Source organism: Phytophthora infestans, genomic scaffold (assembly GCF_000142945.1).
Source record: "Phytophthora infestans T30-4 supercont1.35 genomic scaffold, whole genome shotgun sequence".
NCBI lineage: Eukaryota > Oomycota > Peronosporomycetes > Peronosporales > Peronosporaceae > Phytophthora > Phytophthora infestans.
This window is the reverse complement of record NW_003303724.1, coordinates 742,484-768,909: the sequence shown is the minus strand read 5'-3', so window position 1 is coordinate 768,909 and position 26,426 is coordinate 742,484. Positions and strand designations below refer to the sequence as shown.

Sequence of the window (26,426 nt, the reverse complement as noted above, 5' to 3'; positions counted from 1 at the left end):
AGGATTGAATGTACGTAGTGGTTCCTAGTGCAAAGTTTCATTGCGTGACATTCGACAAAATGAAGTGAAGTTCTCTGCATCGACTCCGGATCGCTACTCCCGTCAGCAACGTCAGACCTTCCCACAAGAAACAGCTCCATCAAATTCTAACGCAGACTTCGTTGTAGAGCATGGAATGGGGGGGCAAGGATTATTTTTGCATCAGTACTCTAGGCAAAATAATAATCCCTCGTTCGAAGTACAGCAAAGCACAATCGCAAAAGAAACTATCCTTTTCAACGACTATGGATCGCGTCGAGTGGTCGATGGACGGCTCGCCTCCCACGTGCCCTCGAGTGTTCACTCTCACTTTGAAATTTCCTAGGACCAGCACACAAACCTCATTATGGACGCCAGCAAGGTTCCTCCTGCCACTCCCACCGCCAAGTCTACACTCGCCGCTCGGCCGACTTCCAGCTACAGCGCCAAGTTCGACCAGAAAGTGAACACTGCCTCGCCACCTTCGAGCCATGAATCCGACGAGTCGTCGACTGCCAAGAAGGAAGCGCTGGCGAAGCAGTTTGTCGCGTCACAAGCTAACGATCATCATGGCCCAGCTAGGTCCGCGAAGGTTATGAAACATGTTAGTTCTAAGCAACAAATACACCGGTCGATATCATCTCATTCTACACTTTTTTTCTTTACTTACAGCAACACTGTAACATTGAGTCGCCACAAATCCGACCATGCAAAAGTTACCGGGTATACAAGTCTGGCTGTCTCCTTGACCGTGTTGCCTTCCACCTCATACACGTATACATTCGTGAAGCGAGCGTGGACGAGTTTGATCATCGCAATGGCCAAAAGATCCTTCGACTTTACCAGAAATTTACCATGTACAATAACATACCCGGAGCAGTACACTCCATCTGCAGACGCGAACTTCATCCCTTTAAAATAGACATGGTTCTTATAGTCGGAAATAACCCCAAAGCGGGTCTGAAGTTCGGCACCAGTCGAGATCTCAAAGTTGGTTAGCGTGCCTTTAAGTGTCAGCGCTGTCTTCTCATTCGCCGACTGGTTCTTGCTTTGACTCGAAAGGCTTTGATGAATGGGTTCCGGATAGAAATGTCGATAGAGTTTGCGTAACAGAGCGTAGCATACGATGAGCCCTAATAAGCTGATCTTCGGGAAAAATGACGCTGCCAGAAAAGTACCGTCTTTTTTAAGAATCTGGAACGTGGACCAGAAATCTAACGGAGACATGTCATTAGCACTCGACGACACTTGAGCTTTACCGAGCTGAAAGACGCTGTCCGAGTACGTTATAATCTTGTTTAGAATGGGCGGCGATATCTTGATGAAGCTGAGTCTGTGCTTGTGAATGATTTCAAACAGAAATATTGCAATAGCAGGATCAATCCGTTCACGAATAATCCAGCTTAGAAACGCTACAATACCCAGGTAAACGACGAGGACGTCAGCGTGAACGAGCTCTTTGTGGACGTGGACAATTTCATGTCCGGATAACTTTGCAGCATTCGACAGCGCAAACTCGTACAAAGTCCAGAACGAGTTCACATACCACGAGATCATCACTAGAAACCCACGAGAGACCAGAGTTGTAGTCGACACTGCTGCAAATGGCGCTCCAATCCAGATTTTCCCAGTGCGGATGTTCTGATACGTCACGAGGAGCAGTAAAAGGAGGGAATAGACGGTCTGCATCCCGAAAACAAGGTGAATCCCGTGCACCCACGCCCAGGAATCAGCGATAATAGTCTCCCCAGACCAGTCCCAGTGTGTCAACATAGTCTTGGTATCTGCGGTATCTAGCAGCGAGTACATGGAGTGAGTGTTCGACTGGACTGCACCATCGTAGAAGCCTCGATTCCGAGACGTGAATAGAGTAGATACGGGTTGGGAGAGAGGGTCTAGTGGGATACTTCGTAGCTCTAGATGGCTGTCGTTGGTTAGACCTACAAAATCGTAGATCTCGAATTCGAGAGATCGCTGGAATGGATACGTCGGCGCGACCATATAAAGCTGTTCTATAGTGTCTGCACGCATGTCATTGACCACTGAGAGCATGCCTAATAGAGCTGGGCCGTTCTTGTTTTGATCTGGAATCTCGTAGTCTTGCACCGAAAACGAGATGGTGACCAAGTACAGATCGCTCGAGTCATGACGTGACCGAACCAAGTTGAAAATCCGCACAACCGAGGGATCTCCGGACACAAGCGCTGTGAAACTGCAGTCTACCACCACGACAACCAGCTCCAGGTCCGCCAGGACGCTGGCGTTGTAGCTGGTATCGCACACCATCTCCAAGTACCCGTGAGTCAAGAACTGGTAGTTGTAAATTTCAGGGTTGAAGAGAAAAATCTCAGAGCAATTTTCAGTAGATATCTTTGTTTCCGACTCAAGAAATATTGTATAATTGCGCGGTGTAGTATCTCCATTCAAAGTTTTTTGTACTAATCGACTGTCCCGGATACGACCGTCTCCAACGTAGTCGCCAATGAAAGACGCAGTGAGAGTTCCGAAAGACTCGGTGGGGCTCGCCGTCGAACGCAAGACCTCGATCGTACGCCAGGTAGCAAGCATAGAAATCTCGATATACTGACAAGCAGCTGCGACCACCACAAGGCGACGTATTAGGTGGAACATCTGCCATTTCGTAAACTTTCCCTTTGATTTGGTTCTTCGGAAATTGAAACTCCTCAGCGTAAACGTTCGATTTGGTTTCGACTCGTCTTGTACGGCGTATTTCTTTCCGCGACTAAATAGCGTCGAGCGAAGAGAGCGATGCGTAGGGCTGCACTCCTCTGGCTTCACTTGCATCTTTGTCGTTGACGACCCCCAGAAATTCATTTGGCTATCTGCTCTCTTCATTTTGGCTCCTGAACACGTGAAGAGAGAAGCTTCCTAAGCTAGAGCCATGCTTATTATGTAGAAGTAAGCCGAGGCCCAGGCTATTCTTGCTTGGACCAATAAATGAAACTGAAAATCACTGACTACAGCTGGCGGGGCTCTCATAATAACCGGTATGAAACACTAACAATTTTGGTTTTGATGTCTTCTAAGTAAAGAACGCCCTGACTTGCATTGGGTGTACAGCCGAGACGCTGCCGCTCTGTCAGCATGATTGTTTTCGCTTTTTTTAGATGCCTCGGAAATGAAGCCCTGTGGCTGATGTATTTGTGTCCAATATGGCAGCCAACGTCTTGGCCTTTGTTGGAAGCTCTTTCATGGGATTTAAGCTAAATTCTGAAATTGGGAGTGGCGCAAGGATCAATTTTATGCTGTGGTGCATGCCCACAACGAAATATATAATTCTGTAAACCGTCATTTTTATGGGAGACCTCGGGGTCCTTGAAGCGCGGCATTAGCCGTCATCCCTCCACGTCACCGAGCTTGATACGATGAATCGAGTGGTTCCAAGTTATCAAACCCCCAAAGCTTCATGCGGTAAAGAGAGCGATATGCTGTCTCACTGTCGATTTACCGGCCTATGGATATTCATGATGTTGCTTCACGCACTGGGCTCGGCCTTCTTGATCTGCTGTGCGCAGCTTTATCGGCTTATGGAAAATGAGTAACTCAACTACTTTGCAGGTCTGTTAGCCCCAGCACGAGACCGGCACTTTCGCGAAATTGGCACTATGCTCGGTGTTCTTGGGGCGATTCATGGACTGCAGTTATTCTGCCACCTCGGATCTTCGGTGTATGCTCGAAAACCAAATGTTCGACCACTGAATTTGGGATTAGCTGTTGAAACATTCTTGAAACTTGTTGTCAATACAATTATTCGGTTTGGTTATCGCTGGATAATGTTACGAAGGGATTAAAAGCCAGCTGGACGCTCCAGTAACTCAAACACATTAGACCAACGTAGCAGCGAGTATTATACTCGAATGTTCGCTTCCGAAAGACTGTGGAGATCGCGACGCAAGTCCCGAATGGTTATCTTTACAGCACACTAATCGCGAAGTCGCAAAAGTGGCGTTGCTAGTGGTAAATTGCTGGTCTGCTTTCATTATTCACCAATTGCTACTGAAAAGTGTCCCCACGAAATGCCGTACATCCGTACGCTTCTCTGCTGTCATCGTGGATGCAATGGAGCTCAATTTCCCCCCGGCAATGCTCTATGGAGATACAGCCTTCCCCAACCTAGTGCTAGAGAATCGAGCCTTTTTCTTCCTGTCCTGGGCCAATACCACGATGAAGATGGTACCTCACCTGAGTTTGTGTTTGTGTCTGGAAGGGATCGCATCGATGCTGCACTCTTCACGTCTACCTGACTCCCCCACACCACCAGGACCGTCAGTTCAGGGAGCTCCTAATGCCAGGCAACTCATCAAACGATCTCTCATCGCATCAGCATCGCTTCGTGCACTCATGCAGATTTCTAAGAGTGTTCAAACTTCTGCGCATTTTTTTATCGAGTACATCGTGCGACCATTCCAGTGCTCTTGTTGGCTACTGGAGGCACCGTACTCGGTCTGCATCTTACAGCACAGTACGGGTCTGCAACGGGAGACGTCGCAATTATGGAGAGCATGTGCTTGCAGCGTATGCATCCGTGGCTTGCGAGAAATTTCAGTTGCGCGGTGGTAAGATACAATTGTTACAAAGAGGGCGTAACAAAGTCCGTCGATAGAAGTATTAAGCTGGTTCGGGCGTGATACGTTACGCAGGATCATATTCATGCATTGCTCAGCGTTTACGATGCCCCCGATCATCCGCGAGTTCTCATCGGTAATGGGCGTCGAGATATTTAACTCAACACTCGTGGAATGGGGAGAAGACGCTGCAGTATCAGCTGAACTGCATCCAATGATGCTCTTTACGCTCTTCGTACACGTCATTCTGACGGGTATCCCACCTGGACTTCTTCAGGCTCCTCTACCCGAACAATTGTCGGATCTGGAATTTATTCATACCAATCTCACAGCAATTCCAGACTCCGTTGTAGAACCCTGGAAGGGCATTGAGATTGTTTACATTGAGCACTCGCAGCTGAACTCGTTCCCGACTGCACTCATGCAACTCCCAGTCTTGAGTGAGCTCTCGCTTATCGACAACAAGATCGCGACAATACCCGACAACGCCATCCTGAACGCAGCGTCAACTTATTTCTACAACTTGGCCTTGTCAAAAAATCCGTTGAGGGAACCACCTCAAGCTCGAAGCGACAACTTCGACGTCTCGTACTTGGCGCTGGAGTTCACTTTGTTAACAGAGACACCGGAGTGGATCAACACTAACGTTTGGGACGCTGTGTCTTTGGGTGGGTCTCCGTTGTGTCAGACTAATCGTAGCGTTGAACCCAGTGGGAACGTCCTATGTGGAGGAGACAAGAGCTCTTGGGATCCACTAGGAGACGAGCGCTACCCCACAAAGCTCATGATGCCGTTTCGATCACTGGACGCCTAGTACACGGACTTTATGCTGTCATCATCGACGCTGTGACTCGTACATGTTCCGGATGTTGCGGAAAATCTCAACTGTCTGTTGTGCTAGCTGCAACGACTGGGTCTGCACCTTTTCGCGCATACGAGCAGACCGCGGTCGGTGGCCACACAGCTCCTGCATGTCCTGCTTCGTGACTGCCAGTAGCTGAACCAGGTCCTTCAGCTCAGGTTGCTCTTGGGTAACACATGCGTCTACGTTCGTCTCTTCATCCATGTGGCTATTCGTAGCATTCGTTTGCTCAGAGTTCAAACAATGAGTGGCGTCCGAGACAGTGCTGCTGTGTGCGGCGTCATTCGAGGACGTGTCTTCCGCAGTCTTGTTGGAAGAACTCGTGTCCTCGTCAACCTCATCTCCTTCAGCATACATCGAGTGCTTTCGCTCGTCTGGTAGCTGGCTCGAAGCAGAGTGGAGCGCAAGCTTTTCGGACCCAATCAACGCGTCCCGGATCAACATTTGCGCACGACTTACAGCGGCAAGGAGATGTCTGGTTGCCGAGTCCACCACTGTCTTACTTCCGCTATTCTCGCGACTCGCAAACTTATACTTCTGTACTTCGTGCTTCAGCATGTGGTTGGTCACAGCAGAGAGCGCATTCACGTCACTGCGGATCGCATATACGTCACTCCAGCGCAATAAATACGACACCAAAGTCTGCTGGTCCCAAGTAGAAATCGTCTCCGCACTCAAATGTTGAGCAGACTTCGTGTCGCCATCGCCCACGTCCATCGCGTCGTCGTCTGGGTTGTGAACAGAGAGCGCCGTGACCTTGCGGTTCCAATACTCCTCAGCTAGACGCTGCTCAGCTATCTCGTCCGCCACCAACCGATCAACAGTGCTCGCGTCGTGATGACCATCACCTGGGCTCTTTGGTGCCTGTGACCGAGACGCAGCACTCGTGTTCAAACTGCCTTGACTTCCGTCACTGTAGTACGCATTCAACTGCGTCAAGTGGACGCTTTGCAGCTGCTCCGGCTCGTCCAACAAGCGTACAGCCCAGAGCGCCTGTAGATGGTGCGCGTAGAGTTCCAGGATCTTCACAATACTCGCCGTCACGTCCGTCTCGAACGATATCACGCGATCCAATGCCACAGTCTCCAAATTGTCAGTCCACTTGAAATCGTTCCACAGACACACGATGTTCAGCAGCTCGTCGCAAATGCAGCGCAGCAGACCGTTGCTATCGTGCTCAAAGTCAAACGCTAAGCTCTCCACTCGACGGAAAAAACCGAGCGGGAAGAGTGCACCCGAGCCAGCAAGTTCGTCTCCCAGTAAACTCTTGCTGTTGTGTCGCTTGGCCTGACTCTCACGATAGTTGTATCCCCAGATATCCACGCAAAGAAGCAGCTCCGGGAAGAACTCGTACGTGTCTCGCAGCAGCTCTTCAGCCGGTTCACTGACACTGCTTTGCTGTTGCTGAGTCTGCTGCTGATACTTATGCGGCACCACCAGCTTCAGTCTGGACTTGTACACGCCCATCTTCCGCTCGAAGTGCGAGTTATTCAGCGCAACAGGAAGCGAATCAACCTCTTTACACGTCGCTTGGCCCTTCACACAATACAAATGAGACACCAGTGAGTGCAATTGCATCGCTACGAGATGCAACTTCCGGATGATTGAGTTCATCTTCTTGCGGTTAAGAACCTCCTTGCCTCCGCTGCTACGGGCCAACGAGTACGCCACATTGTCGAACGACTTCATGCGTGAGCTGATCTGCGACACCAACTTCCGTTCCCACTTCAGGGCTGAGGCGCCTCGACATCCAAATTCACACGGCGGAGAGGGCGACGACGGCAATGGCGAAGACGTCTCGGTCTCCTTGGCTGTAATCGTCGGGTGTAAATAATAATACGGATCACCCTTGGCGATTTCATCCATGAGTCGCTTGTGTGTCGCCCTCATAACGTACGATTGCGGGTCCGAAGAGATCACACGAGCTAAGAGCGATAGAACAAACGGCGGCAGCTCTCGAGGCCAGCGTAGAGACGCGTCTTCTTCCAGCTTCACCGCCAGGTACTCGCCATCGAACTCCAAGCTGCTTTTCGTTAGAGAGACGTCATCCACGTGGTCCTCGTCGCTAACCATGTCAATAGCTGCACTCTCCTCGAACCAGCCGTCGTCCTCCCAGTCCATACCAACTGTGTCATTATTCTCGTCGTGGTTTGGGTCAACGGGCTTCGAGGTTGGAGTGTTCTCAAGTCTGGACGCTACTGGTTTACTTTTTACAGCCCGCCTTGGGGGTGCGAGTCCGTGTGTAGTGAGAATACTCTCCAATCCAGTCTGCAACGCGACAACTCGCTCCTCCAAAGTCTGTTCACCTTCAGAGATCAAGGTTTCCACGTAGCTATCAAGTTTTCCCAGCAGCTCCTGCTTGCGAGTGTCGCTCATACCACACGAATGAGAACTAAGTTGGCATTGAAGATCGTACACAACGCCGCACAACACTTCCAGTCTGCGGTGGCTGCTGCTGCTGCTTTCCAGTTGACGGAACTTGTCTTCTTGCACTGACATCGACGCTTTGGCCTCCGCGAAATGCACTTCCACCTTGTTCACTCGCTCCAACGAGGCTATGACCTGCTTGTTAATCCGAATCGCGTCACTGACGACTAGCTCGACAGGAGAAGCGACCCCAGCCGTGGGTTGAGTGTCCTGCGATTCGTAGAGACTTTGCTGCGCACCTGCAATGAGAGCTATCGACGCCTGGGCAGGAAGCAGATGCTCCTGGTCACGTTCCTGATCAGCTTCTACGTGTGCGCACTCTCTCCTTTCGGCAGCAATATCTATCGCACTCTCCTCCGACTCACAGGGAACACTATTGCTGACATTTGTTGTAGCAGTAGACGGAGGGCTAGTAACACGGCTTTCTGGAGCTTTCCTAGTAACGATAGAGAAGCCAAAGGCAGCGTCAGAACCAAACGGCAGTAGCAAAAGATAATACCAGAGTAAGCAATACCTTGTCATAGAACTCGAAGCAGCAACAGAGCTCTGAGGAGACGCAACAGCAGTCGTATCTACAGCCGGAGACAACGGCATCACTTCGCTTGGTGTGCTGGGTGCAGCAGGTATAAGCTGCTCGTCTTCGGAAGTCTTTTCATTAGCAGACTGAGCCACATCGTCGCTACAGTGTGTGATTCTCTGGTCTAACGTCGGGTCTTGTACCAAGCTACCTGGTTTCTGGCTGGTGGAAAGAATCAGTACGTCGCCAGCGTTTTCCGTAGCAACGTTTTCATCAGCAGGAGTCTCATGTTTCTCCCCGTCCACAACAGCATTGCCAGCACTAGTATCACTCGCATTTGACGCAGTAGACCCGTCTTCTGTCGGGATTTCCACTCTATTCGCTTCTCCAAGATACGCCTCCGCTCTTGTATTCTCTGCAGCTTCGTCGAGTTGGCCCATAAGCGACGTTCTTGAACGAGAAATAGGAAGAACAACACGCTCGCGACCAGATGCTTCGAAGCCTGCTTCATTATTCATACCATTCTCAAGGGAAGCATCGTTTTGAGGGATTCGACGCCGCTTGTACATCTGTGGGTGTCCACGGGCAGCAGGGCTCCACTGTTGAGAACTTACACTATCAAATCGTCGTCGTCGACGTACAACAGGGATCTCCATAGGGCGAAACTGCGGAGGATAGCCGTAAGCCACAGCCATTTCTTCATCTTCAGTCATCCATTCGTCTTCTTCGTCATCGTACGTACAGTCATAAATGTATGGCATTCGTTGCCGGTAAATAGGTGGCGGTGGGGGTCCATCGTTTCGTAGTTTGCTAAGTGGACGCTTCAGGCTTCGTCGAGGGTGCGTTCGATGCACCTGTTGATGCCGATCTGGAACGTCAACAAATTCCAAAGATCCATGGGCACCTGCGTTCTCGCTTGTTAGATCAACTGCCTCATCCGGATACTCGACTTCATGTCCAACACGTTGGTCGTCGTACTCATACAGATTGTACTCTGACTGTGCAAAGTTATTCGGAGCTCCTTGATAAATATGTCGCGGCTGTCGGTTGCGAGGAATCCGCTGGGTCTGTTCGTTCCCGCCTTGCGGTGATGCAGCTGCATACATCGCATACCCTGCATCCCGCATTTGAGCAGGATAACTTCTTGGCATCCATCGCGACTGGTCCGGATACCGTCGTACTCTACGACGCACGAAGTGACTTGGCGACTGTCTTCGCTGACCATACGAAGCCTCAGGTACTACTGAATCTGCAGCAGGGCGTCTCCCTGGTAGCACAAACTCGCTCTTTTCGATGTCCGTAACCTCAATGTATCTCGGACGCTCTCGACGAGCTCTCGGGGCATAGTACACTCTCTGCATCGGAGCCATATCCCACCCTGATTCTGGCTCCATCCCAGCGCTTCCATTCGCCCACCTTTCATCTGGTATGGCATCTCTCTTCGATGCCATCGCAGCTTCAGTAACGTCAGCACCTGATATCCTGGGCGACATCCTTCCCCGCCGTCCTCTAGAAGTGTCCTCCTCCTCATAATACTCCATCTCTTCTCGCGCTCTCGGCCTACTCCTCGCCTTCGTCTGTAAATGGGTCTGCACGTTATATACCAGCGTCCTCAATTGTCTCGTAGCGTCCTCCAGCGTGTCGTTGGACCCCGCAGACACAAGGAAGTTCATCACATAGCCGTGACTTTGTGGCGACCGCTCGGGCTCGTCAGGAGACAGCGCGCAGTAGTCAATAGTGCAGCCTGTGGCATTGACTATCGCGTTGATACTGCGACCGCCGCGCTCGCCGTACAGATACGGTATCAGCATATCGGGATGTACCTGCGTCGTTAACCGGACCGTGCGCACTCGCTGCGCCGTCGGGTGGCGAGGTGCTTGTCTCTTCCTTTCCTCTAGCTCCCTAGTTTCCGCTGCATGCGCGTTGGCTGAAGCCTTCGCGCGCCCTCGATAAGTCGGTTGCGATACCGCGTCGTCCGCCGAGAGCTCCGTATGCATGTTGTCTGCCCTAGAGGCCTCCATGATCCCAAGCCTTGAGTCGCTGGCCATGCGTTCTTCCGGTCAAATTATGTTGTGTTTTGTACATCAACGACCATCATTCTTGAAGGTTGCTTGTTTATGCTTCGTAAAAACCACTTCAACTGACTGCATATCACTTCAAAGTCTTTGGCTTCAACCCGCATTCGACAAACTGCGCACTATGGCAGAGGAAAGTCTGCGTGCGGCATGTAGATGCGGCGACCTGGACGCGGTACAGCAACTGATCGAGGGCGACGAGAGTGTTGATGTAGACGCTGGTGACGCCATTGTGGGGTGGACGCCGCTGATTGAAGCAAGCTTAGAAAGACACCTTGACGTGGTCCGGTATCTCCTCGAGCATGGGGCTGCAGTAAACGTACCGGACAAAGATGGCACTACTGCAGTACAGTTCGCTGCTTATACAGGGCAATTAGATATCCTGCAGGTGCTCACAGAGCGCGGGGCGGACGTCAATGTTGCAGACGTGCGCGGAAGAACTCCTCTGCTCGCCGCCAGCTGGGGACGCTGCGTATCTGTAGTCAGGTATTTGTTGGAGCACGGCGCAGATGTCAACGTACGGAATGTATATGGCTCGACTGCATTAACGCTCGCTGCAAGTGAAGGGAACCTTGAGATTGCCAAGCTCCTCGTTGAGTTTGGCAGCGTGGGAGTGAACCAAAGTGACGATCGTGGCAGGACGCCCCTCATACTAGCCAGTTGGTGCGGACATTATGATGTGGTCAAGTTCTTGTGAAAACATGGGGCAGAGGTCGACGTGAAAGACTCAGGTGGCTCGTCTGCTTTGAGATTCGCAGCAAGTGAAGGGCACCTCGAGATTACCAAGGTCCTTGTCGAGGTCGGTGGCGCAAGGGTGAATCAAAGCGAGAACAGCGGCTGGACGCCACTGATACTAGCGTGTTGGAGCGGCCATTATGATGTGGTCAGGGTTCTACTGGCTCACGGAGCGCACGTTGACGCCAAAGATTCGGGAGGATCGACGGCCTTGAGATTCGCAGCAAGCGAAGGGCATCTTGAGATCGCCAAGCTCCTCGTTGCGGTCGGTGGTGCAAAGGTAGACCAAAGCGAAGACAGAGGCTGGACGCCACTCATTCTTTCGAGCTGGAATGGCCATTACGATGTGGTTAAGCTCCTGCTGGGGTATGGAGCGCAGGTTGACGCCAAAGACTCGGGAGGATCCACGGCGTTGAGATTCGCAGCAAGTGAAGGGCATCTTGAGATCGCCAAGTTCCTTGTCGAGGTCGGTGGTGCAAGGATAAACCAAAGCGAGAACAGCGGCTGGACGCTCCTCATACTTGCCAGTAAAAGCAGCCATTGCAATGTGGTTAAGTTCCTGCTGGAACACGGAGCACAGGTAGATGTTAAAGACGCAGAAGGCTCTACCGCTCTGGTCGTGGCCGCAAGTGAAGGGCATCTCGAGGTTGTCAAGCTCCTCGTTGGGATGGGCAGGGCCAACATGAACAAAAGCAACGGTGGCGGCTGGACGCCTCTAATACTGGCCAGTTGGCACGGCCACTTCGACGTTGTCAAGTTCTTGTTGGAGCACGGAGTACAGGTAGACGCCAAAGACTCGGGAGGATCGACGGCTTTGAGATTCGCAGCAAGTGAAGGGCATCTTGAGATCACCAAGCTCCTTGTCGAGGTCGGTGGTGCAAAGGTAAACCAAAGCGAGAACAGCGGCTGGACGCCTCTCATCCTGTCAAGTTGGTACGGCCATAATAATGTGGTTAAGTTCCTGCTGGAACACGGTGCACAGGTAGACGCCAAAGATGTGGGAGGCTCGACCGCCTTGAGATTCGCTGCTTCTGAAGGGCGACTGAGAATCGCGAAGCTCCTGGTACAACATGGAAGCGAGGTCGTGAATGAACCAGAGGACTATGGAGGAACCCCGTTGTGGTTTGCTGTTAAGAACAACCACTTGCGACTGGCAGCGTGGTTTTTACAGATTGGCGCGGACCTAAATATCAAGACGGACATCGGAAACTCGCCACTAATGTGTATATGTCGTTCGGATAACGCCGACGAAGACACCATGGACCTTTTGCTTGATCATGGAGCGGACGTGCACGCTAGTGATCATCAAGGATGGACGCCACTAATTCATGTGTGCGAATCCGGCGGCCCCAGCGCAGACACCATGAGGATTCTTCTTGCGGCGCCGACGTGAACGCAAGAGACCACGAAGGAGCGACGCCTTTAATGCATCTTTGCTTAGTGGGAAACGATGATTCGAGTGTTGTCCAGCTACTGGTTGACTACGGAGCGAACGTACACGCTCAAGATACGCGCGGTAAGACGCCGCTCATGATAGCAGCGTCCAATGGCGATTTGGAAACAGTGAAGCTTCTGTTGACCCTCGGCGCTGACTCCAGCTTTGCCGACAAATACAAACACACGGCACTGGACTATGCGAAGTCACATGGCCACCGACAAGTCCAAGAGCTGCTTGTTTCCACACTAACTCACACTCAACTCCGCTCCCTGGAGTCCCACACCCCTACAACATCGACGAAGTGGTCAATTCCACCCACAGAAATTGAATTCGGGGACTTTGTATCGACAAGTGATATTGGGGGTGATTTTCTTGGAACTTGGCTGGATGCAGAAGTGGCTATCAAGCTGTACGTGTCTGTCCTCGGTGCCGGCGATGCATTTGATGATCAAGTTAATCGTTGGTTCGGGCTTCGGCATCCAAACGTTCAAAAGTTGTATGGTGCGGTGCGTGAGGGCTACAAGCTCTTCGTGTGTGAGCACATGGCTAATGGATCGTTAGAAGAATATGTGGAGATGGTCACTTGTCAGGCGGATTGGAATATGCCGAACGTAGCCACAGCTTTTCGGTACGTGCATGGAGCAGCTCTGGGTCTGCAATATTTGCATGAGCGTCGCATTGTGCACACTGACGTCCGACTAGGAAATATTTTGATAAGTAAGGATGGCAGCGCGAAGCTTGCCAACTTTTCGTCAAGTCGAGCGTTTCAATGAAGCACAGGGGGTTCTTCAGGGCCATCGACGCTTGTAGAGAAGGCATTTGCTTCAGACGTACTGTTTCTTCGGAACTGCTTGCACGCAGTATCATTGAAACTCAGGGGCCACGCAGAATTTGACGAATTGCGCGCAAAGTGTGGTAATCTAGTGCAGGACATGCGGTGTGATGAACCTCTGCAACGATGCAACATTTCGGCTGTCGTTTTGCGAATGAGAAGTCTGCTGGAGCTGGCAAACCAAGGTGAAGACAATCAAAACGAGGTTGTTTCTGCTAGCGGAATTCTCTCAAAGCTGCAAGATGTGCAAGTATCCGTGAACGCATCCCCGGATGCTCTGTACCGTGAACTATATGTTGACCTCGAAACTGTGTGTCAGCGTTTATTCAGCTCGAGCAACCCGATCACTGCTCACCTACGAAGAAGCCATCTTTGTGCTTGAAACCATTCAAGGAGCGATTGAGCAGCAAAACTCGTACAACAACTCCATTCAACGTCTTTCATCAAGTTGCGCGAGCGATCTTTCGGTCGATTTCTTTCGGAAGCAGATGGAATGTTTAATGAGTTTGGTCGACGCTCCTGCAGATTTGTATTGTGAAATAGAGAAACGTTGGTCGAACCTTCGCAAACAGAGGGCCGATCTATTCGTATCCGAGATCGGCAACACGCTTACACTGCTTCACCCAACTGAGTCTGACGACGATATGTTGGCATTACTACACCGAGAGCTCCAGAATACAAGCTACTCGGAGGCGCAGCACCTGATTATCCAAAAAGCGTACAACAAGGCTTGCTCGACACATCATGGATCCACCATTGAATCACTTCCTGAGTGGTTTATTAAGTGGTATGAACTGGAGGATGAGGTCATGTTTGCTCGCGGTGGATTCGGTGAGGTGTCAAGAGCTAAATGGCTCAACTCGGATGTTATTGTGAAGCGAGTCGTTATGGAGGGCAGACATGACCAAAAGTTAATGTTCCAGCGTGAAATTGAATTATGGTTTGGGCGGAATCACCCTCACGTGGTGAAGCTCTTTGGTGGTTGCCACATTGGAGCACCGTTTTTTGTCTGCGAAGAAGCGAAGAACGGGTCGCTAGACAAGTTTTTACACGCCCACCCCTCCGAGGTATGGCAAAAGCTGTGCGAAGCAGCTCTAGGCCTGGAGTATTTACACGCGCGTGGTATCGTTCACAGAGACTTGAAGTGTGACAACATCCTCGTAAACTTCGATGGCGATGCAAAACTGACAGATTTTGGCTTGAGTGCACCTGAAAGCGCTGAAGATCAAGGCGAGCGATCAGGCGCCGTCCGCTGGGTAGCTCCAGAGTGTTTGGCCGGAGAGCAAGCGTCCTATTATACGCCTCGGACGTGTTTTCCTTTGGGATGTGCATTGTTCAAGCTGTGAGTGGGAAACTACCGTGGGGTAACCAACTTGATAATACGGTAGTGAAGCATCGTGTGAGAAGTGGCGAGTTACCTCGGCGCCCGCTTGAATTCTCTGACGATCATTGGCAACTGGTGGAGAGCATGTGCAAGTTTGACCCGAACGAAAGAATGCACTTGCTTGTCGTTGTGCAGAGACTGAACTACTTGCACAGTTTCCAGATGGAGTTGTCATCGAACACATATCCAAGGAGCTTGACTGTGAAATGATACAAAGTCTAAAGCAAGCTCTACTTTGCCGCAGTAGTAGCGTGGACTACAGTCTGCCATGCTTCGTTTATCAGCTACTGATTAAGCGCATGGAGCTCATTGACAATACGTGCCGTAACGTCAACGCTAAGGGTAGCTTGAACTCCATCCTGGTCTCTGCCGAATCGTGGATCAACCAGTTAGACAACCAGCTTTCGACTGTGGATACCGTGAAGGCGGTTTTTCGAGGATTCTCCCTCCATAGGAAGATTGACCGTATTCTGGCGGAGTATTTTATCTTGCCAACTCCAGAAGTAGACGGCTGGGCCGACAAATGCTCCAGCGCCTTCACTCGGAGGAGCAAGGGGGGGGCTACTCTTGAAGAGGTAATCATTCAACGCATGAGTGAGATGCGTTAGGATTTGTACAGGACATGTAGACTCTGCCCTTGCTTGTCGGAAACATTATATAATCCATTCTTTGAACGAATCGTGTTACGATGCAAAGCACAATCTAATACGCTATCCTCATTAAAAGGAATAGCTGCTTCAGCTTCGTTAGTGTCGGAAATTCCGTAATCTTGTACGAGATAACACCGGTTTTGGAAAGATCTCTGTTTATTCTACTTGTAGTATTCTTGGTAATATGAACGAGCAGATTTATAAAAGTAACGCTCCAACCTCAGCACCATAATTAGTCGTGGTATGCTAATTAGAGTGAGCTGTGTGGCATTTCAGTAAAATAAATCTAAGCTCTAATTTGGGACAAACTGTCCAAATTTGGACACGTTCCAGCAGAGAGATACGTTATCTTCGTGCTACGCTTGAGCAACGTTCGGACAAGAGATCAACACACGAACAACATCGCGCTCAGATAAGGGCTTAAGTATCAGAGATGACAACGACCAAGCATAACTCATTCCGCAATTTGTTCGGTCGAGAAGGATGTAGTGAAAGACGCCGTGATTGAAGAGTGATTTAAAAAAAACTCTCGAGCTATGCAAAGAGGTGGATTGCCGGAGCAGATGCTAGGGCGATGAAGAAGTTTAAAGATGAGGCTGTCCGCCTCCAGCGAAAACGCAACCAGGCCAAAGCTCGGGCCGACCGGAGGCGCGAAGTCATTATTCACGCCGGAGGGGTTCCTAATTTCTAGAGTGCACAATGCAGTGTTGATGCGTAAAATCATCCGCAACGATGGCGTTGAATACAATGGACCAAGTCTACCGGTACTCCCTTTCAAAGAGCATTCTTACAGCGGGGTCGGCTTTTCGAATTTGTCCCCAGTCTCGTCTGCCCCCCCCCCAATTTCCTGCTACCGGTATAATACACGTACGGAATTACATGTACTGGGCCAACTGGTGGTCTTTCACAGGAAATCGGTATTCACCGATTTGGTACCGATAGCCTGCTTACTTTAACCAAGATAAAGCACCACTACATGTACTTCGCAGCATCTATACGATTACTGCCAAGGTACCAGTACAAAAAAGCTCAATCCCCACTCATTTCCCACTCCATTCCCAGTGGGATTCGCTGGGAAAATGGGCAAAAACCTGGTAATATGCCATCCTGTTATTCGGCAACTATCGACCAGTGTCTACCACATGGGTCCGTATAATAGTCCACTATCAATTAAAATCATTTCAATGTGACCCACATTTGGCCTTTCAATTGGACGAAAACTGTTCTATATCCTTTGATTTGCCAGCATTTTGTGTAAGATGTAGATTCTATCATGGACGGATTTTGCCCACCCTCTGGTTAAATAAAGTTCTGCTTTTGAACAATTTAAACACGTTTTGGACTATAAAACCAATACCTCTCTGCTACGGTACGAACAGAAAACACATTTCTCTTTAACTTACAGCAGTGCCTCAAACAATTGCGATTCTCACGGTAAAATCCGACTGTACCTTTAGGTACAACGTCACGAAGGACGGACTATTTTATAAAGCCGACTTTAATAATAATAGTCGGTGTGGACCACGCGAGGAGGGATAACCTCACAATAAAAAGGTTTTCGATTCGTGAATCTCATGGAGTGCCCGACTAATCGGGACGAAATAAGATACCAAAGCCGCCTCCGCCAGCTATATTTAACATTAAATATAATGTGTCGGATGTCTCTGGCACACGCCTGCGAGTTATGAATAGGTAATACAAGTCGTTTGGAAATGCCAATTGTGTTAGAGCCGAAATCAGCCCCCGTTTTGGACTAAAAAAACTGAGGCACCAGCACCAGCAACTGCCTACGGAGTAGCAACTCTGATAAAACCATCGCGAGTTATTAAAACATGTACATAGTATATACATTATCAACCCTCCTCCTCCTGAGGAGATCGATCGATCTGGAGATCGATCGATCTCCAGATCGCCAAAATAAATTAATTCAGTAAAAACGAGAAAATATAGTTTTCACAAGTAGAAATCTGAGTAACACAATAGCCCATCCCCCACAATAAACGCGGACAGGCCAGCTTTAAGATTTGCAGTAGGCGGCTCTCGGTCTGTACAGTGGGGTAGGTTTGACAAGCCAGCGAAAGCAGGTCACATGAAGGTGCGATGAATGTAGCGTGTCATTGCTGTTTTGTGTGGTCTTACACTCATTATCGTATCTTCCCGCAGGTCCCAGCAGCAGCGACCACAACCAACGAGCTACCAGCGCCTCCAGCAGCGGGACGTTGTCGATGGTGGGGCTGAGCGCGTCGGATCTACTACCCCAGACCCTCAGAGCCGGCGAGACACTTGAGTATTACACCCGAGCCTTTGTCTGTGGAGACCCTAGAGGTCAGCGCATTGCAGTCGTCACCAGAGTGGACACCACTCCTGACGTCGATTTTCCGATCTCCGTCGACACGGAAGAGCCCATACCGTTGGATATGATGACGAAGAGGCTGTCGGACGCCTCGGGCGCCCCGGTTCCGCTGTCCGAGTCGCAGTGGCGCAAACTCCGGACCTACCAGCTCGAAGGTGGATCTGTGCCGGCCCCTTCACGCTCTAGCGTACTAAAACGAGCGCTTCAGAGTGTTGTGGGTGATGCAGTAGCAGCCGTTCATCAGGCACTACGAGATATGCGTGAGGATATTGTCCCTGAGAGCCCTCAATCGGACTTCGATAGTCCAAACACACACATTCAGCCTGGGACCGCACTTAGCAGCTCCAAATCTGATGCGATGGAGGCGCTAACGTCTGGAGCAATTGCTAGTCATGACGTGAAGGAGAATACAAGAGAGGAAGAAGGCAGAAGACCGTCTATTTTGGAGATTATCAATTTAGTTTCGTCCGAAGAAGATGACGAGCGTGGGGTTGCTGTATCTACGGAGGATCAGGCTGCTGCGTACGTGAAGGCGATCCCAACCCGGTATGTACGAGCCAAGATTCGCCACCAGCCAAAGAAGAGACGTGCTGAGTGGCATGTGCCAAGGTCGAGGAAGCGCTGTAATCAGAAGAAGTGTGCGGTTACTAGTAGTGGCATGAACGTCTATCATGCCAGGACGTTGAAGGCGAGTCGTATGAAAGACATTCTGAGTTCACCAGAGGTAAAACGTCGCCTACAGAACCTTCGTGATCGACGCAATTCATTGCCGGAGACTCCGTCCCAGGAGGAGGAAGCGACGTCGCTGCAGCACCAAGGATTGGAGTGGCCAGATGACGTTGAGCACCTAACGAGCTGCAAAAGCAATGGCGTTCTCTTTCCAGACATCGGAAAGTTTGATAAGTGCGAGTGCGTCATTGATTGTTTCCTCGACGGTTGTAAGAACGTTTTCAGTGCTACGTTTTGCACTCCTGATTGCTGCAGCCTCGGTGCGATGTGCAGCAATGCTCCACGCACGCTCGATACATTAAAACTTTTCGATACTGGACGAGTTGGTTTAGGCGTCTTCACGACGACCTGGCTGGATATCGGTGACGTTGTTGGCGAGTATTGTGGGGAATTAAGTGAGTTTCCAGCAATTGTCGAGGGGCAGCCGGATCAAGCCACCAAGCAAAACAGCGGCTACACACTGCTGTACAATGCGAAGTCTACGAAACGAAACTACGTTTACGTAGATGCGCTCAAGTGCGGCTCTATCACCCGTTTCATAAGTCATTCCTGTGACCCCAACGCCGCCTTCGTAGAGCAGTCCAACCGTCCCAGCGTCAAGGTGCTTGTAAAGATGATTCGCGACGTCAAAGCTGGTGCAGAAATTACCGTACACTACGGGAATGAGAGGTGGTTTAAGTGTGCGTGTGATGAATGTTGGGAGAAAACCAAAGACGACGATGGAGATGACTAGCTTGCGGTTGTGGTGCATACCCTCAGGTGTATCTCGAAGTACATAATGCTAGCAGGAAGTAAACACAGTTTTAGCATGTAAAAGGAAAGAATACAAATTCTGGAGTCATGCAAACTGTACCGCTTTCGCTTACAGGACACTTACTATGTCTGCTGAAGATGTAAGATGCTGTATAAAGTGTTTAAGTGCGTCGGGGCCACACACGACGCTTGAGCAAACGTCGTGTAAGTCATTCAAAGCTAAGTGCAGGTCCGATTGTGCGCGGACGGCCTACAACCGGCAGGACCGCCACTCCATAACGTCTCCGCTTCTTCCTGTTGACTAAAATGTCGCGCCCACTGCTGTCAACGTGTGTAGTAGCTCGCAGGGCGTACAGGACGTGAATGCACGTACCAAATGCGTAGCAGTAGTCGCATTGACACCACTGTCGCTCGGCATCCACGTGCCAACCACCAAACGGCTGTCCTTCGACCTCTTTGCGGGCGTAATTGACCCCCATCTGCGCGGAAACAGCTATACCTTCCTCCGTCCGTTTATTAGGCGCCACCGTGACACGAGGGGCAGGTAGCGATATAACACGAATGATATTGGGCTCTCCAGCTACTCCTCCACTCACTGCATCCACTTCTTGTCCTTCTGCTATCCCTAGGAGCTGTGCTCGTACCAACTCCGATACCCGACGCGCGAGGGTTGGTGTCGGAACCACGCCAAACTCGAATGCCTTCGTACTGGACGATTGATCTTGGCAACAGGCGCTCAACTCTCGTAGTAAAGTGCCCATTTTTAAGCGGCGACGTAGCGTATAGTCCCGCTTTATCAACGCGTTAAACGTTTCGGCTGGATTATTAGTCGTTGCGAAGCCACTGGGTGTGGCGAATATCTGCCACGTAGTGAAGAGACCAGTCAACCATTGTCCATGCATGTACTGAGCAAATTGGACCAACGCAGGTTCCTTCAGCCACCGCGTCATAATGACACGCAGCATCTCTAAATAGGCGGCTTCACTGCGTGCAAAATGCAGGTCATATACCTCCCGAAGTACGGTGGCTGCCACACCGGAGGAAAAGCTCCGAATACGCTCTTGAACCTTCTTCATTACATGGAAGAAGCACATTAGGAAGCGGTAAGACGGATTGCCTCCAAACACCAACGCAAGGGCGTTGCACTGTGCCTTATCGCCGTCTGCCATCGCGTACTGAATGCGTAGGTCGTTCTTGGTGATCCAGAAGTAGATTCGTCGCAACGAAAAGAATACAGCTTCAAATACAGACTGAGTCTCCTGTGAGACCACAAATAGAGCAACTAGGTGAAATCTGCGCGACCTGTCAGATATCCCCACCACTATAACTGGATAGTCACACTGATTCATCTTATACGTCCCGTCAACGTGTAAGATGAAGTTCTGTGGGGGCACAGTAAGTCGCAGCATTAACGCCTTCGTTGATAGACCCACAATGAAGGGTTTCTCGTCGAACCCATTGCCCACAATCGGTTTGCCACTGCTGTCTAGCTCCCATCCAAACGTGAACGTTTGCGTCATTGTCTCCAAGCCGGTGTACGCACGCGCGTGGACCCAGGCCCTGATCTCCTGTACTCGGTCGTGATTTTCAAGGTAAGTTCGCGAGTAATTATTCACAAAGTTATGGACAGTCTTTAAGGGAGGGAGATCCTCAAGAGGCGTCGAGAACTTTCGAGCTAGAGCGTGGCGAATACGCATAGGTCGGAGGTGCTCATCAGCGAGCTCGCGGCAGTAGATCTTCTGCGTAGTAGTGAGCTTCTTGCTCTTTGGAGAGGATACACGGGTGTTGTGAGCTCCATACTCGAAAATAGATACGTGCGCTGTCTCCAGGCACGTAACGATCTTTCCTCGCCACTCGCAGTCTAACTCACTAGCTTCGCAGCAAAGGCCGGAGCTGCATGTAAGTAGGCGGTAACGCATCTTGTGCTCTGCGTCAATACACATGCTGCATGCCATCGTCTGACTCTTCTGGATCTCGAACGCCTTCATCGTCTCCATCACAGCGTCGGCCGCGGCAGCGTCAATGCCGACGGCCCTCTCCTCCCACGGCACACGCTTCGGCATGGCCACACTCGCCGAACAGGAGCTCTGCGAGTGACGTCCAGCAGCTTTAAACCTATGTGGGCCACATTCGCCACATATCTGCACGGCCACCGCTGATAGGCCAGCGAAGACCCAAGCTCACCTTGTCTGCGCGCTTCCTGCAGCGAGCAGAGCCGAAACCACTTATTGTGTTACTACAGCACTCTTCTGTGCTGACACATTCTGACGGTGTTTTAAGTAATTCACGGTGCCATGATGGTACTGTTTTGTGCAATTACAGCGTGCTCAGTAAAAACTTGTGTGGGTCAAACGTGCACAGCCATTACCAAATCCCAGCCGACGTGTACTACCCACGCTGTTGTGGTGTTGCCACCTCATATGGCTGGTGAAGCTCACCCAGGGAAATGTCACACCTTAAAAACACTAACTTGTCGCTCTATCGCGTGCTATCGATAGCATCTGAATATCGTGGCCCCCATTAGGTACCGGTACATGTACCGGTGTATATACAATCATGTACCTATTGTAATTTCCCATCATTGTATTGTAATTTCCCATCACACCACGATCGCAGGTGCCAATCTCGAGAAATGAAAAACAGAAGCAGGAATATACTTTGCCAGAAAGAACCATTTCTCATAGCTCATTCCACAATTTGCTCGGCAGACTAGAAGCTGGATAGCTCAACACAACGCCTACTCTACGCTCTATCGCGAAACCAAAGCATGCGTGTCACCTACATCCTCGCTGCTATTATTGTGGCAACTCTCCATGCCAGCGGCACTGCGATCCCCGCGGCTACGAACCCCAAGGCCACCACGATCAGCAACGGTGTGGCACTCAGCACCGTCGATGGTGTCCAAAGAGACGGCGGACGGATTTTGCGCGTCGAGAAGGATGCAGTGAAAGACGACGGGATTGAAGAAGAGAGGTTTATAAAAAAACTCTCGAGCTATGTAAAGAGGTGGATTCCCGGAACAGATGCTAGGGCGATGAAGAAGTTTAGAGATGAGGCTGTCCGCCGCCAGCGAAAACGCAACCAGGCCAAAGCTCCGGCCGACCGGATGCGCGAAGACATTATTCACGCCGGAGGGACTCCTAATTTCTAGAGTGCACAATGCAGTGTTGATGCGTAAATCATCCGCAGCGATGGCGTTGAATACAATTTGTATGCGTGTGCCAAGACTACTTTCCTCACAATACGCACCATTATTTTTCAATTTGTTCATGTAAATACAGGAAATTTGTAAACAGACATCATACGGATTTATCGTTGTCATCACTGATGTGTGACGCTGTTCGTGTTGGCCTCGACGGAATATTGCTTAGACTTAAGCACATAATCTACGGTCACCTCCGCTGTATGTGAGATAGCACGTCAGGTACTACAGTAGTAAATGTAGTCATACAGTCGTGCACCTCCAATTCTACACCGGTATCAGTCGATACCCTGCCAGATTTTATGATTACGCGAATCGGATGCGCAATACCTTTGCCCATCACCACCCTTGCAATTAACCTCAACGGTTTTCCCCTCCTCGCGGAGCTATGACACGCCGCATCGATCTGATTTTAAATTTTGGATCGGACGTCTTCATACAAACACACAATTTGGATTTTTACCGCCAAAGACAATGGGACATCGCCCTTCCTCCTACATGTCCCTAGCTCTAGCACAAAAGCAGAGAAGCACAAGTCAGATCCTGCATGCTCTCACATCGAAATTGCTCGTTGGGCAACGGAGCGCTTTAAGACCCCCCAAGCAGTAAAGCGCACCACCGTTCAGAGTATTCTTAAGCGGTCGGCGGACGTTGCCGCCTTGCCGGATGCCTATCGCGACCGGAAGCGCTGTTGCGCGCCCGCCATTCGCTCGTCTGACGACAAGATTATGCAGAAGATTGACGTAAATTTGGTACTGAATTAACAATAATAGTATCAGTGCACTGGACTTGCGTTTTTTTTGCTTTACGTTGTGCACTTATGCCCTGGCACTGTTGATATGGTCCGCCCTGCCAAATTAGAGGTGCACGACTGTACTTCTAGGAAGGACACTCAAACGAATGTTGATGTCAATGTGCAGCATTGTTTTTCAAAATTAGATTATTAACGAGGTAAGATGTGGATGGTATCGCTGTTAAATTCCGTAAATGCCTACCAGTACCGTTTTTGGGCTACATGGAGTTCAGAGCTTACAGCTTGTTGCTTTAGCTTACGCATTTTTTAAGAGTATTGTAAGAAATGGAGCACTCACCATCGAGTATACAAAGCTCTCTTTGTTTTCCACCTGTCGTGGAATGATATGTTCTCTTCCCACTGAGAATATATTATAGACAATCCCCTTTATAGTTATAATGATGGGACACGCTTTTATTCCTATTTAAGGGAATTCAGATCAGAATGTACAACCCCTGGTAAACTTACGCCATACCAGATTTGCTATGTCGTAAGTTAAGACGTAGAAAATGCAACAACATAAATGGCTCAGACCATACTTTATTCAAGTCATTCTAGAAAAATAAGATGGAAGAGGTAAATCAAAATTGCATCAGGGACATGTCAGGCGGGAAGGGAGACGGAGGGAACGGGAAAGAGACACGTGAATAAGGATAGGAAGCTGTTTCCGTGCTATTCCAGAATTTGCGCTATGTGTGCACCCGGCCCAGTACGCGTGGGAAGACAGATGCCGTTGCTGCTGCTGCCATGGACATCGACTTCAAGCACCTGTGGAGACAGCTGCGAGCGATTGGATGGACATCGAAGAGACCAAGCGGCATCGAGACGGAGTGGAGGTACGTGACTCCGAATGGTGCCGAGGTATTTGTTGGAGAAGATGCGGTCGTGATGCATGTGAAAGAGTCCGGTCTGCTGGCGAATAGCGAGCATGAAGAGGAGAAGACTGAAGACAACGACATACCCAATAGCTTAAACGTTGAGGAGAGCGATATTCGAGTATCGCAGATCTACACAAGCGCACAGCTGTCACAGCACACTTGACGATCTCTTTGGCTGCTCGGTTGATTCAGACGTCGAGAATTCGCAGGCTGCAGTGCCACTAGCGTTTGAGCTATCATCGGGAGAACTCGAAGCTACCGAATCACATCTAAATGCAGCAACAAGTCTTCACTTACTTTCGAAAGCTTCTGGCATTGATAGTGATGCCGAAAAGATGATGTTGGTGCTGAAACCTCCGGCCCGATGCTTTGTCTACTCTCCCACGTCAAGCCGGGCGTAAACTGTCTCCCGGAGGACGAAAATATGAGCGTCTATGGAAGCGGCCTGAGCGACAGCGATGGCGTTGACGACGGCGACGAAGATGTCGCTTTAGTGGATACACCAAACGATGATTATGTCGTATCCGATGCTGACGCTCCACAGATGGACGAGGTATTCGTCGAATCACTTCTTATAGGGCAATATGATATCAACAAAAGCCGCGGAGGTAAGAGCTAATGTATTACGAGCAGCGGTATCGTCGGAGTTTGAGGAAGCGTCGCCCGCGTACCCGGTTCTCAACGCAGAAGTGGGCAAGCCTGTACCTGAGCTACGCAGCGTCTGTCATTCACCGCTTCTGGCACTGTTCTACTACATGCCAAAATCATTGTGGGTGATGATGATAAACGTTAAAACGAAACGGTACGGTATGCAATAGATCAAGAAGCGGGCACAAGCAAAACCCTCTAAGCAGCTGGAACCTAAGCGAGAAGCCCTCACACAAATCCGCCGGCGTCTGAAAGCAAAACCAGCGTACCAGACTCACGAGATCCTCCAGGCTCTAGGACTCCTCATCGCGCGGATGTTATGCCCATAGAACCACCGCTTTGCGGCACACTGGTCGATGATGGAGGACGGGGCAGCTCTTACTGGAGTGTTCGACCGGCTCATGGGTCGCAACCGCTTCCAAGACATATTACGAGACCTTCACTTTGTGGCAATGAAGGTGATCGTGCAAGACAAGCTGTGGAGATTTCGGTCCGCTGTCACCAAGCTCCAGGACCGGTTTATAGCTGGATGGTTCGACAGTGTTCTCGTTCGATGAAGGCGTTCTTTCATTCACTTCCAAGCGCTATTTAATCCGGATGGGTATGCAAGACAAACCTCACCGGTATGATACGAACAATATTTATGACTTGTGATGCTATAACAGCATATTGCCACAAGTTCTGTATTTTCAACTTATGTCGTAGCTTAAGACGTTTGAGCTCCTGTCTAACATCTATGTCGTAGCGTACTAGATTCGAAATGTACGCTGGAGCACGAAATGCTAGAGACACTGGCGACTCTTTATTCGACTATAAGACAGGTGCTGCGGCAGTCGTTCGTAGCCTGAAGAGCGTGCTTCACGAAAATCGTCACCATCCGTGGCACTTAGTCGTGACTGATCGATTCTACTCTTCAGTCCTTCTTGCGATGGAGCTTCTTGGTACGAGTGCTTACGTGTTGGGCACTATACCGACGGACGGACTTGGCTTTGACAAGAATGTCACAGCAACTCGGAAGACACGTCCGGAGAGCATCCCTCGCGGGGCGTTCACATCCTCCCGTTCTATTGCTGTGCCAAGTATGGTGGCGTACCAGTGGTGGGACAGCAAACCCGTTCATTACCTGTGCACGGGCTCTGTGATGTCGGCTTCGTCAATTAAAAGCAATGTGAAGCGCGTGAGACCACTTACGGTGCCATGTCCTGCAGCTGTGACGGATTATCAGCGCTGGGTGGGAGGAGTTGATGTACACGATCAACTCCGCCTCCAGAAGCTCTTGTTGCAGACGTCGACCAAATTTAAGAAACACCACATGAGTTTGCTCTTGGGGCTCGTCGATCTAGCGTTGGTGAACGCATACATTTCATATAAGGATCCGGCACGAATTACGGGGACCACGGCGACGAAGAGCGGAGACTGTTATTGCACCCTCCAGAGTCAGCTGTCCAGCTAAAGGCTGACACCTTTGATGGTGTCGTGGATACTCTTTTACTGCTACGCCAAAAGCGCCAACGTGCTTCAGTGCGGCTTACCCATGAAGCGGAAC

The 26,426-nt window shown here is 50.2% G+C and overlaps 6 protein-coding genes across 6 annotated transcripts; 3 read left to right on the top strand and 3 right to left on the bottom strand.

The window, feature by feature from the left end:
• Positions 1–1,204: 1,204 nt before the first annotated feature.
• Positions 1,205–2,304, bottom strand: PITG_15260 (uncharacterized protein; the record flags this gene model as incomplete). The annotated part of the gene is made up of 2 exons (XM_002898662.1): positions 1,205–1,212; positions 1,278–2,304. The coding sequence occupies 2 exons, from the start codon at positions 2,302–2,304 to the stop codon at positions 1,205–1,207; spliced, it is 1,035 nt and encodes a 344-aa protein (XP_002898708.1).
• A 2,228-nt stretch (positions 2,305–4,532) lies between these two features.
• On the top strand, positions 4,533–5,418 carry PITG_15259 (uncharacterized protein; the record flags this gene model as incomplete). Its single annotated transcript, XM_002898661.1, has 4 exons — positions 4,533–4,630; positions 4,680–4,797; positions 4,882–5,272; positions 5,336–5,418. 4 exons carry the CDS (start codon positions 4,533–4,535, stop codon positions 5,416–5,418), a joined length of 690 nt encoding a protein of 229 aa, XP_002898707.1.
• A 21-nt stretch (positions 5,419–5,439) lies between these two features.
• On the bottom strand, positions 5,440–8,279 carry PITG_15258 (uncharacterized protein; the record flags this gene model as incomplete). The annotated part of the gene is made up of 2 exons (XM_002898660.1): positions 5,440–8,175; positions 8,259–8,279. The coding sequence occupies 2 exons, from the start codon at positions 8,277–8,279 to the stop codon at positions 5,440–5,442; spliced, it is 2,757 nt and encodes a 918-aa protein (XP_002898706.1).
• Positions 8,280–8,935: 656 nt separating this feature from the next.
• On the bottom strand, positions 8,936–10,083 carry PITG_15257 (uncharacterized protein; the record flags this gene model as incomplete). The annotated part of the gene is made up of 3 exons (XM_002898659.1): positions 8,936–8,970; positions 9,021–9,659; positions 9,975–10,083. The coding sequence occupies 3 exons, from the start codon at positions 10,081–10,083 to the stop codon at positions 8,936–8,938; spliced, it is 783 nt and encodes a 260-aa protein (XP_002898705.1).
• Positions 10,084–13,542: 3,459 nt separating this feature from the next.
• Positions 13,543–15,005, top strand: PITG_15256 (uncharacterized protein; the record flags this gene model as incomplete). Its single annotated transcript, XM_002898658.1, has 1 exon — positions 13,543–15,005. One exon carries the CDS (start codon positions 13,763–13,765, stop codon positions 14,834–14,836), a length of 1,074 nt encoding a protein of 357 aa, XP_002898704.1.
• Positions 15,006–22,126: 7,121 nt separating this feature from the next.
• PITG_15255 (secreted RxLR effector peptide protein, putative) lies at positions 22,127–22,510 on the top strand (the record flags this gene model as incomplete). Its single annotated transcript, XM_002898657.1, has 1 exon — positions 22,127–22,510. The coding sequence occupies one exon, from the start codon at positions 22,127–22,129 to the stop codon at positions 22,508–22,510; it is 384 nt and encodes a 127-aa protein (XP_002898703.1).
• Between the last annotated feature and the right edge of the window lie 3,916 nt (positions 22,511–26,426).